The following is a 13143-nucleotide window of genomic DNA, read 5'->3' on the forward strand; positions in this document are numbered from 1 at the left end:
GGGGCGTGAAGGGTTCACGCTGCGCGTGACACAAGGCTACGCCGCGCGTGGAAATGATCACGCTGCGCGTGATAAGAAATCATGCTACCCGAGACGACCAGCAACATTTCCAAAAGGATTACGCTGGGCGTGATGGGGATCACGCTGCGCGTGAGTGCTGAGGGACAGTCACGCTGGGGGCGTGAAAGGTCACGCTGGGCGTGATAGATCTGATGTTCTTCATGTTCATACGAAAAATGGTCCAAAACTCACTTATTTGGCCCAAAAACCCCATTTTACATGTTATAAAACCCAAATATGTTTGTTTTCATGTCTACTACACATACATAAACATAAAATAACATATTGATTCACAGATCTACTTCAACACATGCCATAAAGTAAGAGATTTATGTATTTTACCCAAAACTCACCAAAACACAAAGTTCTTAGATCAAACATCTACAATTTATGTTTATACTTGTTAAATTCGTTCATACATCATACCAAGAGTATATCAAACATGTTATGAACATAATAATCGATTTTCTTTAAGAAAATCCATCCAAAACTAAAACGAAAATGGGGTGGAGGAAGTTCGGGTGAGGAGAAATCGACATTCTCCCCTTCCTCGTATCACCCACGAATATGAAATCTACTCTCTTACCTTAGATCCGACGAAAGCTCAACGATTGCTCTTGATCTCTCTTGCTCAAGCTTGCCCTAGCTCTCCTCTTCTCTTCCTTCTCTCTATCTTTCTCAAGAACAAAGAAAAAAATGAGACTTTCTCTCTCTAATGGGCTTAAATAGCGCCCCCTTCCATAAGTCCAAGGCCCATTGGGCCTCAAGTCCACTAACTTGGCCCAACTCGCGTTAACTCTCACTAACTCGCGCGTTAACTAAAACTCTCGATAAATAACTTAAAGTTACTATCTTACTTAAAAACTATGTCACCAAATAATTAAACACTTAAATAGTGAATAGTAAATTTGGGTCGTTACAACTCTCCCCTACTTAAAAGATTTTCGCCCTCGAAAATTACACGACTAAAACAACTCCGGATAACTCCTTTATCCGACTCTCCAACAAAACGCTCAAAACGTTACACATTACTGAGTTTAACAAAATTAGTTTATCCCATCCAACACAATTTTTGTCTATTTATCAACAACAGATCAAGGACGGCCAGTTCCTCAATTTGTCGATAGATAGTCAACAATCATGATATCAGTATAAACCATTCTTATCAAACCGCTAAAGCATCCACTTCGCATGAAACATCCATTGACTCACATTCTCAAATCTTCATCGACACATCCTAGAAATTATCGTTTCTAACCGTCAAATTCCTTTTCTCACATATCTCCATTCATTGAGTCGAATCCCGATACGACTACTCCGTTCCCAAGTCATCTCTTAACCAACGTTTGCATTCCTTAACGCAGACACTTTCCAATATCACTTCTCTTTAATCCCTTAGCAATTCGCTACTTCAAAATTAGGCTACCGCCTAAAATTGGTTCTCCAAACAACCATAACTTCTATCTCGTTGATTCCAAAACGACATCTTCAATTAGCCCACAATCCATCTAACCATGTTCCCCATCATCTAGCATTGCAACAAGCATACTCTTCTCCATTTATTCACTCATCGACTTCTTATTCACCTCCAACCTCTACCAATCATCATCTCTCTATGGATAACTACCTTTAAACTCTTCCTTAGTACGTTCGATACCAAAATCAAACTCTTGAATTTAATCCACAAGCTCCAAAGATTCGCCATACAATCTAATTCCATCCATCAAATTCTAATTAATTTTTGTCTTAGTACTCTTACTAATGACTCCTTGTCTACTCCCAATATGACATCTCTAGAAAATTTCCAAAATTCTCGTCCAAAAATGCATTTTAAGTTATACACCAAGTCACTACCGTTCAATCATCCATGATGAAACAATTTAAAATCCTTTACTTCATTGTCACCGATTACGACCATACTACATCAACATCCACGATGCATCTAACAACACTAGTCTCCACTGACCTTCCTATTCCATAAATCCAAATTTCCTAGTAAATACTTACTCACTCTTATCTCTTGGGTACTACCAAATGCTCTCTGACACTTACCTTATGCATCGCCTTCAACTCCTCACTATATGTGCTCAAACACAACATCTACTCACATGTGCGGTAATCCTTTTCGCAAACTCTCACCTAACACAAGTCACTTCCAACATGACCTCATATTACTCATTCTCAGCACGTTCTCCAACGGCTAACTTTCTTATTTCCAATCATTCTAAGACGTTACTACTCACTTAGCTTCATCTCAACCTCCAAGACTCTACGTTCTCGTTCAACATGTGACACCAATTGTCCGGTCATTATCCAAATCCAATCACTCTTTCTTTGACAAGCCTCTCACAAAATCCTTTTAATCGTTATCCTACTTCCATCTTCGAATAAACTCGATTATTCATACAATCCTTACTTCCAATGATTCAACAATCATACTCATCCTATCATAATGCCTCTTAATTCCATTCTAGTCCTATTTGAGAATTCACTTCTTTCTCTCGACCAACCAACACCAAGGGCTCACTAATCTTCACATCTATTTTCCAAGCTTCTCCAATTTTCTCAAGAAATGACTAATCATTTCAAATATACCCAACGTCATACTTTCTAGAAATCACTTCGCACACTAGACTCAGAACTCCGAATTGTTCAACCAATTCAACCTACTACCATATGCACGACTCACGTAAAACTTCTTACTCAAGAATCCGCTACAACATCCGATCCACTTGGATGACAACTTACTTCAAAATCATCACCTCTCAAGAATCCTAATCACTTCTTCTTCCTCACATTCGACTCCTTCCGATCAAACAGGTACTTCAACCTTGGTCCACAAAAATGATGCCTTCATACTTTTAGTGCAACACACGATCTCCAACCGTTCCGAATACTCTTCATCTCACTTAACCAATCTCACTAACGCCCCTACGGCGAAACACTTGGTCTGACAACTTCTCTTCTAGTAGTTTCTCACAACTTGTTGCTCCCATTCACTCCACTTCGAACAACGTCACCAATTCCTGAATATTCCGCTTCAAGAACATCTCTACTCATCTCATCTTCTCACGTTCGAAACATCTCAGAGGGATATAACCTTCTCCCCCACTTATCTCAAACCCACCTACACTCTTCCACTAGAATTCTCGGTGCTCACATCTAACGGTTCTATCGTCTCTAAACATATTCTTCCTAAGAAGAAACTAGTATCGACATCGTTTACACGCATGTCGCATACAAGGGACAAAATCCAACCAACGATACATAAACACTTACACAAAATCATGCAAGCATCCAAGTAACCTATACTTCCTTCACCTCTCAAAGTTAGGAAATCAAAACAACACAAGAAAAATGAATATTGCATAGCAATAATTCATATTCACATTTATTCTAGTCCTAACAAACACAAGAAGACGAGAATCTCACATCTAATCAACTTAGGACAAGACATCAACAAAAATAAAATTCTTGTTTGGCTCCCCCGCTTAGCAAAAGCTAGCGAGCTCCTAGCGAGACAAGGCAGAAACTTCTTCGGGATTTAGTGAGACTTAGCGAGACTCAGTGAGGTTCATTCCTCGCCTAGCGAGCACATCCAGAATTTGGGTGCTCTGCTACAACTTTGAATTTACGCTCACTAAAATTCTCGTTTTCTCGACTCACCGATCCACAAAACTCACAACATCAAGTATATAACATAATTATAGACTTGAAAGTACAATTAAAATCATGCATCAACAATCACAACATAGAATTATGAGATCTTCATGTTTTTACTCATAAAACGCATAGCAATTCAAGTTCCTAGTAATCATCTAGCACATGTTATAAACAAAACATATAACAAACACACACGAGGATTCACTAACATCCTACTCTTCTCACTTTCATGAAAAATTTTAGTTTTCACTTAAAAGAAAGTAATTTTATATTTTCACCAAAATCTTCAAGAAATAATATTAGTTTTTAAAATTATTTCAAATCGTCATCACCACAAGCAGTTTTATATCATGCTGGATCATCACATGCAGTTTTATATCATGCCGGATCGTCACATGCAGTTTTATATCATGCCGGATCGTCAACAATTAGCAAATAAGCATCAACCAACCAAGTTTAAACTACACAAAGGTTAAAACTCTAAGCATATACAACTATTATAAACATAGAAGTATAGCACTCACACCATTACTCAACAAAAGAATGGATCGATTAATCCAATTCACACCACTCATAGTTCCTAAATGAACAACATGAGTGATTTCACAAAACAAACACAACAAAATTGTTAGACAAACACGACTGACACACAATACTCACTTGGTCTGACTGCACAGACCTGCTCTGATCGACACATAACCCACACAGTCCGAAGACAACGGGGCTCTGATACCAATTGTAACACCCAAACCCATTAATGCCTTTATTATGGCTTAAAAATTTCTTTTCTCAAAAACGACGCAGCGGATAAAATAAAGTTCTAGACTTAAATCAATTGATTGATAAATTGTTGGTTCGAGATATTACACTCCTCTTTACGAAAATAATACTAAGTTAATTAATTAGTAAAACTCGCTTTATACAAAATAAATCTTCTTTATAAAGATACATTTTCCAAAGTAAATACAAATAGTCATGAAGACTCTATATACTAAATACAACCCTTTCCCGTGTCACAATCAGAGCAAAGCTTCACCGACGACTCGATATCGATAACCACAAAACCTGTGAATCTGGACCCCCAACGGTCCAGCACATAACACATAAAAGAGAGTTAGACAACATACTCAAAATATACAAGTGTAAGTAAATGATACTTAAACACTTCTTCATAAAACATGCATAATCATACATTATACACATACATCATCATCTATCATTCAATCATAAATTCTAGATCATTATAATCAAACATCACTTCAACGAATATAAATAAGCACACTTAGCAAAATATGCGTCACTTAACAATTATCACATAAATGCAAACATATGTGTCACATATCAAATATCAAATAATGTACACATATCTTAATGCAATCTAATGCCTCAACTTCATGCTATGTCATCCTAGACATTTCTAATGCATGTGGTACCATCTTCTTTATTAGAGTATCTCACCTCTAATATCCTTCTTTATCGGATAAATATAATCCGATATCCTTCTTTATTGGAATATCCAATATCACATATATTCATGAATGCATGTATGTATTTCACGAATTCACTCACAATTAATAGCATTAAGCTCTTCATTTATAATGTGGAACACTATCCAACATTTCTTCTTTATTAAGATAACACTATACCTTAATATACGTCTTTATCGAATAACATAATTCGATATACTTCTTTATTAAGTTGATTTACACCTTAATATACTTCTTTGATATTTAAACAAACATCATCAACAACCATTTAACAATTGCATACAAACACAATTAATTCATGCCATCAACATACATCGATTATCACATACAATGTATTTATTTCGCATTTTAACACAATACCAAAATATAAGTCAATTGTATTAAACATGCATTATCTCATAAAACAACCTCCGGAATCGGAATCTACGCGAAAAACTGGGTAAAATAGGTTCTAGGGTCAAAACTATCAAAAGTCAACAAAAGTCAACGCTGTAAAAAAATGAACTACGCTGGGGGCGTGAAGGGTTCACGCTGCGCGTGACACAAGGCTACGCCGCGCGTGGAAATGATCACGCTGCGCGTGATAAGAAATCATGCTACCCGAGACGACCAGCAACATTTCCAAAAGGATTACGCTGGGCGTGATGGGGATCACGCTGCGCGTGAGTGCTGAGGGACAGTCACGCTGGGGGCGTGAAAGGTCACGCTGGGCGTGATAGATCTGATGTTCTTCATGTTCATACGAAAAATGGTCCAAAACTCACTTATTTGGCCCAAAAACCCCATTTTACATGTTATAAAACCCAAATATGTTTGTTTTCATGTCTACTACACATACATAAACATAAAATAACATATTGATTCACAGATCTACTTCAACACATGCCATAAAGTAAGAGATTTATGTATTTTACCCAAAACTCACCAAAACACAAAGTTCTTAGATCAAACATCTACAATTTATGTTTTTACTTGTTAAATTCGTTCATACATCATACCAAGAGTATATCAAACATGTTATGAACATAATAATCGATTTCCTTTAAGAAAATCCATCCAAAACTAAAACGAAAATGGGGTGGAGGAAGTTCGGGTGAGGAGAAATCGACATTCTCCCCTTCCTCGTATCACCCACGAATATGAAATCTACTCTCTTACCTTAGATCCGACGAAAGCTCAACGATTGCTCTTGATCTCTCTTGCTCAAGCTTGCCCTAGCTCTCCTCTTCTCTTCCTTCTCTCTATCTTTCTCAAGAACAAAGAAAAAAATGAGACTTTCTCTCTCTAATGGGCTTAAATAGCGCCCCCTTCCATAAGTCCAAGGCCCATTGGGCCTCAAGTCCACTAACTTGGCCCAACTCGCGTTAACTCTCACTAACTCGCGCGTTAACTAAAACTCTCGATAAATAACTTAAAGTTACTATCTTACTTAAAAACCACGTCACCAAATAATTAAACACTTAAATAGTGAATAGTAAATTTGGGTCGTTACAGAAGGGCTAAAATCAAGCAATTGTGAAACTTAGGGGGTTAAAATTAAGCAATTGAAACATGGGGGGCCAAAATCAAGCAATTGTGAAACTTAGGGGTTAAAATCAAGCAATTGAAACGTGGGGGGCCAAAATCAAGCAATTGTGACACTTGGGGGGCCAAAATTGCATTTAAGCCAAAACTCTTTGGGTCCGTTTGGTGCGCAGGATAGGATAGTGATAGGATAGGATATAAAACAAGATAAGGATAGGATATGATATCAGCGGGATAACAGTTATCCTATCTTGTGTTTGGTGCACACAGGATAACAAACATGATAACTATTATATCATGTTTTTAATACATACTTGCTCATAATAATTTGATAAGATATATAAAATATTTAAATGACAAAATTACCCTTGTAAATCAATTGTTATTTTTTTAAAATTATTTTGTAATACTTTGAATTTTTTAAATGAAAAATATAAATAAGTAATCAAATAAATTTATATAGTTTTAAATAAAAAACATGAGAAATAATAAAGTTTAATTTTTTATATGAATCGTGATCAAATAAATAACCCAATGATATATACATGTTAGATAAGCTAAATAAATATATGATATATCTCATACGTAAATAATAAAAATACCATTGCAAAATAATTATATTTAATTTCTTATAAAATTTAAATTAATATCCATATTTTATGATTTTTTAATAATTAGTTTACTTTAAAATATTGTAATTTTAGTATAATTTTGATATTTTTAGATTATGTAAATTACAAAATTACCCTTGTGAGAAAATCACATGTATATTTAAAAATTAATTATTTTATTATTAATTTACTATCAAATTATTTTATTATTTATATTTTATTAATTTTCATTTTTTTATTTTAAAATATATTTTATAGAATAAATCAGTAAAAAAAATATTTTATCCTATCCTGCTGGTAATCCAGCTCAAATTCAGGATAAAAATTTTAACTAGAGAGACATGATAGGATAAGCTACAGGATTAACTTATCATATCATGTTGTGTCACCAAACACTGGACTGAAACAGGATATGATACAGTTATCCTATCCTGTCACTTATCCTGTAAACCAAACGGACCCTTTTAGAAATATAAAGAGTGCATATGAGTTGACTTAAAAACAAGAATCAAATATTGTGACAAAAAATATTTAAAGGACTAAAATATGCTAAAAATAATACAGGGACTAAAAATAAAATTTAAAATATTTATAGAGATGAAAAATTTCTCTTAACTCTTTTGTAAATATATTTTTTACCTGTGTTTGGCACGGGTCCGGGTACTAGTATATCTTATTGCTAATGAGACCAAAAAGATGAGAAATATAAAAAAAGCCATAAAAGAAAGAGAACGACCAAAAGTTGAAAAAGAAAAAGCAAATATTCAAAGTTCCCGCCAGAATTATGAGAATTGCAGAGATTTCCTCACCGGAGATCCTTGCTCTCCACGGAGACAGAGACGATCACCACCTTCTCTCGCAAATCGAGTCAATTGTCAAGCAAATCGAAACCCACTCCATCAACAAACCTCCACCGGAGGCACTCACCGCTAATCTCCGTCAATGCTTGACGCAATTGAGTCAACTCGCTCCGTTTTCCAACTCACTGAAATTCCAGATTTGGAAACTCAGCTATCGTCTCTGGAACGTATGTGTCGATATCTCTAACACCGCCACTATCCGCTCTTCTTCATCCACCGTGGCCGCCGAAAATCAGGCGGAACTCCGACACCTGACAGCCGACCTTCTCTCCATTGCCATTGATGTTACCGGAATTCCTTCTCCGGCGATTAAGTCGGCGTCGTTCTATTATAAGACTGGTATGTTATGGCACAACCTCCGGAAATTCGATCTCGCCGCTAAATGCTTCGAGCGAGCCACCGATCTGGTCTCAAAACTTGACATAGCGTCGATAACCGATGCCGGAGAGCGAAAACTGTTGCTGGATCTGAACCTTGCTCGGTCCAGAACTGCTTGGGAGGTTCGGGACCCTAATCTCGCGGTTACGCTGCTGAACCGAAGCAAGAGCATGCTCTCTGGTTCATGCGAGGATTACATGGAGCTCGCGAAGCAATTCATGGCGTTCGGGAAATGCTCGCTGTCGAAAAACAATGGCGACGCAGCGAATCGCGATTTGAGTGAGGCACTGAAGTTGATGAATGAGGCGTTGGAGAATTGTGAGAAGGGATTCGGTGCAGCGAGAACACGGGAAGAGAAAGTGGAAATTAGAGGGTTGAGGTGGAAGGTTTTGAGGTTCATTGCCGCGATTCATTTGCAGAAGGAGGAATTTGAGAGTGTGATTAAGTGTGTGAAGGTTTTGAGAGATTCTGCTGAAGGTGGTGATGATCATCCAAGTCTCTCGGTTTTGGCGATGAAGGCTTGGTTAGGGTTAGGGAGGCACGGCGAAGCGGAGAAGGAATTGAGGGGAATGGTGATTGATAGAGGGATTCCGGAAGGTGTTTGGGTGTCTGCCGTGGATGCCTATTTTAGCGCGGCTGGGACCGCGGGTGCGGAGACAGCAAAAGGAGTGTTTTTAGGGCTATTAGGGAGGTGTCATGTTAGTGCTGGTGCTGCGGTAAGGGTGGCGAGTAGGGTGCTCGGTGGCGGAGGAGAAGGGGGTAAAGTGAGGGCTAAAGTGGTTGCTGAGCTTGTGTCAGATGAAAGGGTGGTGGCTCTTTTTGTAGAAAAGGAATCTGCTAAGGATAGAACTGCAATGCATGCTGTTCTGTGGAATTGGTATGATAATAGTATTACTCTTTGGTTTATTCCTAATCTGTTTCTTCTGCTAGCTGCATAGCTGTATAAATTTGAATGTGGTTTGTGCCCTTTGCATGATGACACTGTGGGGTGTGTCATAAACAGTTTAACTTAGAAAATATAACTCTGGATTTGTTATCTTAATTAATGTTTTGTGTGTGATTGAATGTGCAATTTTTTTTGAAGTTATGAAATTGCCAAGTTATATGGAAAAGCTTTCTTGGTTGAAGTTGAACTGCTCTAAGAGGATATTCTATATAAGCAAATCGCTGTTCATTTCTTTGTTTATTAGATGTGATGTAAGAATATTTGTGTTGAATACAATTTGACGAGAAGAGTCTCTCCATTGCCTTTTCTGTTTGATTAAACAATTATCAGTCCACAACTAATGTCAAGTAAAAAAGAAAGATACAATTCAAAATTTCAAATCATATTCTAGTAGTAACTAACTAGTAATTAAATAATAAATTACTCTTTGCAACTTTCTCAGCGAATCCTAGCCCAACTGCAAAAAGTTAACCTTCAAAATACAGCAAAAATTGTAGAATCAGGTGAGAGTTTTTCCATAAGTATGTCTATCCAGTTTTAGCGTGAAATACATTACTACTACAATATTACTGCAGCTGTAGTGTTTATCTAATAAAGCAGTAACTGCCATCTACATTTTGTTAGATATGGGACTTAATTAGGATAACATAATAATGGGCCTTGTTAGTTATTATTATTAGACAGTTTTTATTATTAGTTGACAGTTTCTATAGAAAATAACTGTCATATGGAACTGCAATTAGATCAGAATAGGTAGTTTTTATAGAAAATAATTACCATATAGAAAGAGGGTATCTTGGAATTTGAAGGGGTGATTAAGAAAGAGGGTATCTTGGAATTTGACTGGAAAGGGGCCATTTTGGCATTAGGGAGGTGCAGACCCTCGAAGTTCTGCGATATCATTATGTAATTAAAGGGGATTTTCCCTATTTCTTTCTTATATATCAGCTGATTTCTATCACATTCATTCTCTTTGTACATTTTAAGTCACCTAGGTCGATCCTTTTGTGGCTTTTGTATAGATTCTGTACAACTAAAGCTGCCTAGGAGACTAAGTTTTGTGTTGCTCTTGTCTTTATCAGCTGCTGTCGGTATATCTCTTTTTTAATCACATCTAGAAATGACATCCACTAGAGCACTGAAGCAGAAATATGTTGAAAGAGTTTACAATTTACTTGATGAATATTTGCATTTCATATGATTATACCTTTGAATATTTGCATTTCCTTCCAAGTGAAATAAGTCAAATCACCAATCTCAATATTTTTACCCAATTTTCAGTGGTGCTGACAATTTCCAGTCAAAAGATTATGGGACCAGTGCAGAACTCTTTGAAAAATCCATGCTATATATTCCACATGACACAGAGAATAGAATACTTAGAGCCAAGGGCTTTAGAGTTTTGTGTCTCTGCCACCTTGGTCTGTTACAGCTGGATCGCGCCAAAGAATACATCGATGAGGCTGAGAAGGTATTGTTGAAAACTAGAAATTTGAATTTGTTGCAATAACTTTTACTCAAATAAGAATAAGAAGTATTATCTTTGTTTTTCCATCTTTGCAGCTTGAGCCCAACGTTGTCTGTGCTTTTCTTAAGGTACTGTCTTCTCTATCTCTCTTTGTGTATTGGTTCTAACTTCTGCGGTATCTATGTCACACACATGTATAACTATAAACACACATATTTGGCCTAAAACAGCAGACAAGTCCACATTGCTTATAGATAGATTAAAGTTATATCTTACAAAGACACTTTACATTGATTTCCTATTCACTGTTTTAAGTTGTTTATGATTTATAACTAAGCCCATTTGCTTCTCATTACGGCCATGTTGATAATTTGAATGACATGAGAATTTATATTCATTTGTTTTAATTCAGTACAAAATTTATCTCCAAAAGAATGACAACCAAGGTGCTATTGCTCAAATTGAAGCGATGACTACCTGCCTTGACTTTCAACCAGATTTTCTCTCACTTTCAGCCCATGAAGCTGTTGCCTGTAGTGCTCGGCCTGTTGCTGTTGCCTCTCTATCAACTATGCTAAATTTATATGCTTCAGGAAAGTCCATGCCAACAGCAGAAGTTACAGTTATGCGCACCTTGGTCACTGTCCTATCACAAGAATCGGGTAATGAACAGAAAGTTCTTAAAACCTTAAAACACGCCCATACACGAGCATCTGAGCTTGGTCCTGACTGCTTCTTTGGAAAAGAGGAGGTTGGAAGACGTGAGCGAAATTGGTTTGCTGTGACTTCATGGAATTTCGGTACAAAAACAGGACAAGATAAGAACTATGAATTGTCTGCTGAGTTCTTAAGACTTGCATCAAATTTTTATGATCTAGTTAAAGGGTCTAATGATGAGAACAATGTCATGGTTTGTAAATCATTAGTGCTTTCTGTGTCATCAATGATAGCTTCAGAATTTCAGAGGAAGACTGCTATGCCAGAAACTGAAGTCAAACAAGCTGTAACTTTACTAGATAGAGCGGGACAGGTATGGAAATGTTCTTTTCTTCATTACATGGTACCTGATGCATTAGTCTTTTTGAAATGGGTTAACCTGACTTGATGGATAAAATTAGTTTTATTTTACCATAAAAAGTAATTTGTTGTTAATTTATAGTATTTTAATGTGAATTTTGTTGAATAGTATCTTGCTCCCATCTTATGTGGATGCAGATGCTAAAGTCAATTTCATCTGGGAACTCTGTTAACGATGGCCAAATCAATACAATTGCACCTGAGCTTTTCTTCATATACACTTTCTGTGCTTATGATGTCCAAGGAAGGCTAAATGACTTAGGATCACAACTTTTCACAGTGAAAAGTTTTGCCAGTTCAAAGGCTTGTAAGCCTCAGTACCTTCTTCAGATAGGTCTACATGCCTCACAGGGACCACAATCTAATCACGAAGTAGCCACCTTTGCTCTAAATGAATGTCTCTCATCTTTCCTTTCATCGCCAGTTCCTGATTATCAAAATGTTGCTCTTGTTGTTCGCAAGCTTATAGCCATTGCTAGCATTCACAAGGGTGATAAAGATGATGATCTTGTATATAGCATGTACAAGCAAGCCTATAGGATAATGGTTGGTTTGAAGGAAGGTGAATATCCAATCGAAGAAGGAAAGTGGCTTGCTATGACTGCATGGAACCGAGCAGCAGTACCAGTTAGGTTGGGTCAGATTGAAATGGGGAAGAAATGGATGAATGTTGGCTTCGACATTGCAAAACACGTTCCAGGCATGGAAGTTTACAAAGCATGCATGGAAGATGTACTTAACAATTTGGAAAAAAAACACTGATGTGCATGAGTTTCAAAATCCGATTTTTAGTTGTATAGAATCCTTACATCTTGTACAGGACATAAGCTTAGTTCATGTAAATGTAGAAAATATCTGGATCTTTCATTGGAAATGTTCTGTAAGACTCATAAGAGTGTTTTTTTGGTTGGTCTTACGAAAGGAACATACTATTGTCAGATAGCCACTGTACTTCTCATTTCTACCCACATATTTTTACATGTCTTACAAATTATATCAATGATGATTAATTAATTATTACTATACTTACTAATGAGATTGAATATAGAGGAAGAGTTTTTTTTTTTTT

The 13143-nt window shown here is 36.7% G+C and overlaps 1 protein-coding gene across 1 annotated transcript; it reads left to right on the forward strand.

Annotated features, from left to right (window-relative positions):
* Nucleotides 1–8114: 8114 nt before the first annotated feature.
* On the forward strand, nucleotides 8115–13066 carry LOC123889430 (TPR repeat-containing protein ZIP4). Its single transcript, XM_045938769.1, has 5 exons — nucleotides 8115–9460; nucleotides 10811–11000; nucleotides 11093–11125; nucleotides 11410–12027; nucleotides 12213–13066. Exons 1-5 carry the CDS (start codon nucleotides 8130–8132, stop codon nucleotides 12834–12836), a joined length of 2796 nt encoding a protein of 931 aa, XP_045794725.1. The 5' UTR covers nucleotides 8115–8129; the 3' UTR covers nucleotides 12837–13066.
* Nucleotides 13067–13143: the final 77 nt, after the last annotated feature.

Source organism: Trifolium pratense, linkage group LG6 (assembly GCF_020283565.1).
Source record: "Trifolium pratense cultivar HEN17-A07 linkage group LG6, ARS_RC_1.1, whole genome shotgun sequence".
In the NCBI taxonomy this organism is placed as follows: domain Eukaryota; kingdom Viridiplantae; phylum Streptophyta; class Magnoliopsida; order Fabales; family Fabaceae; genus Trifolium; species Trifolium pratense.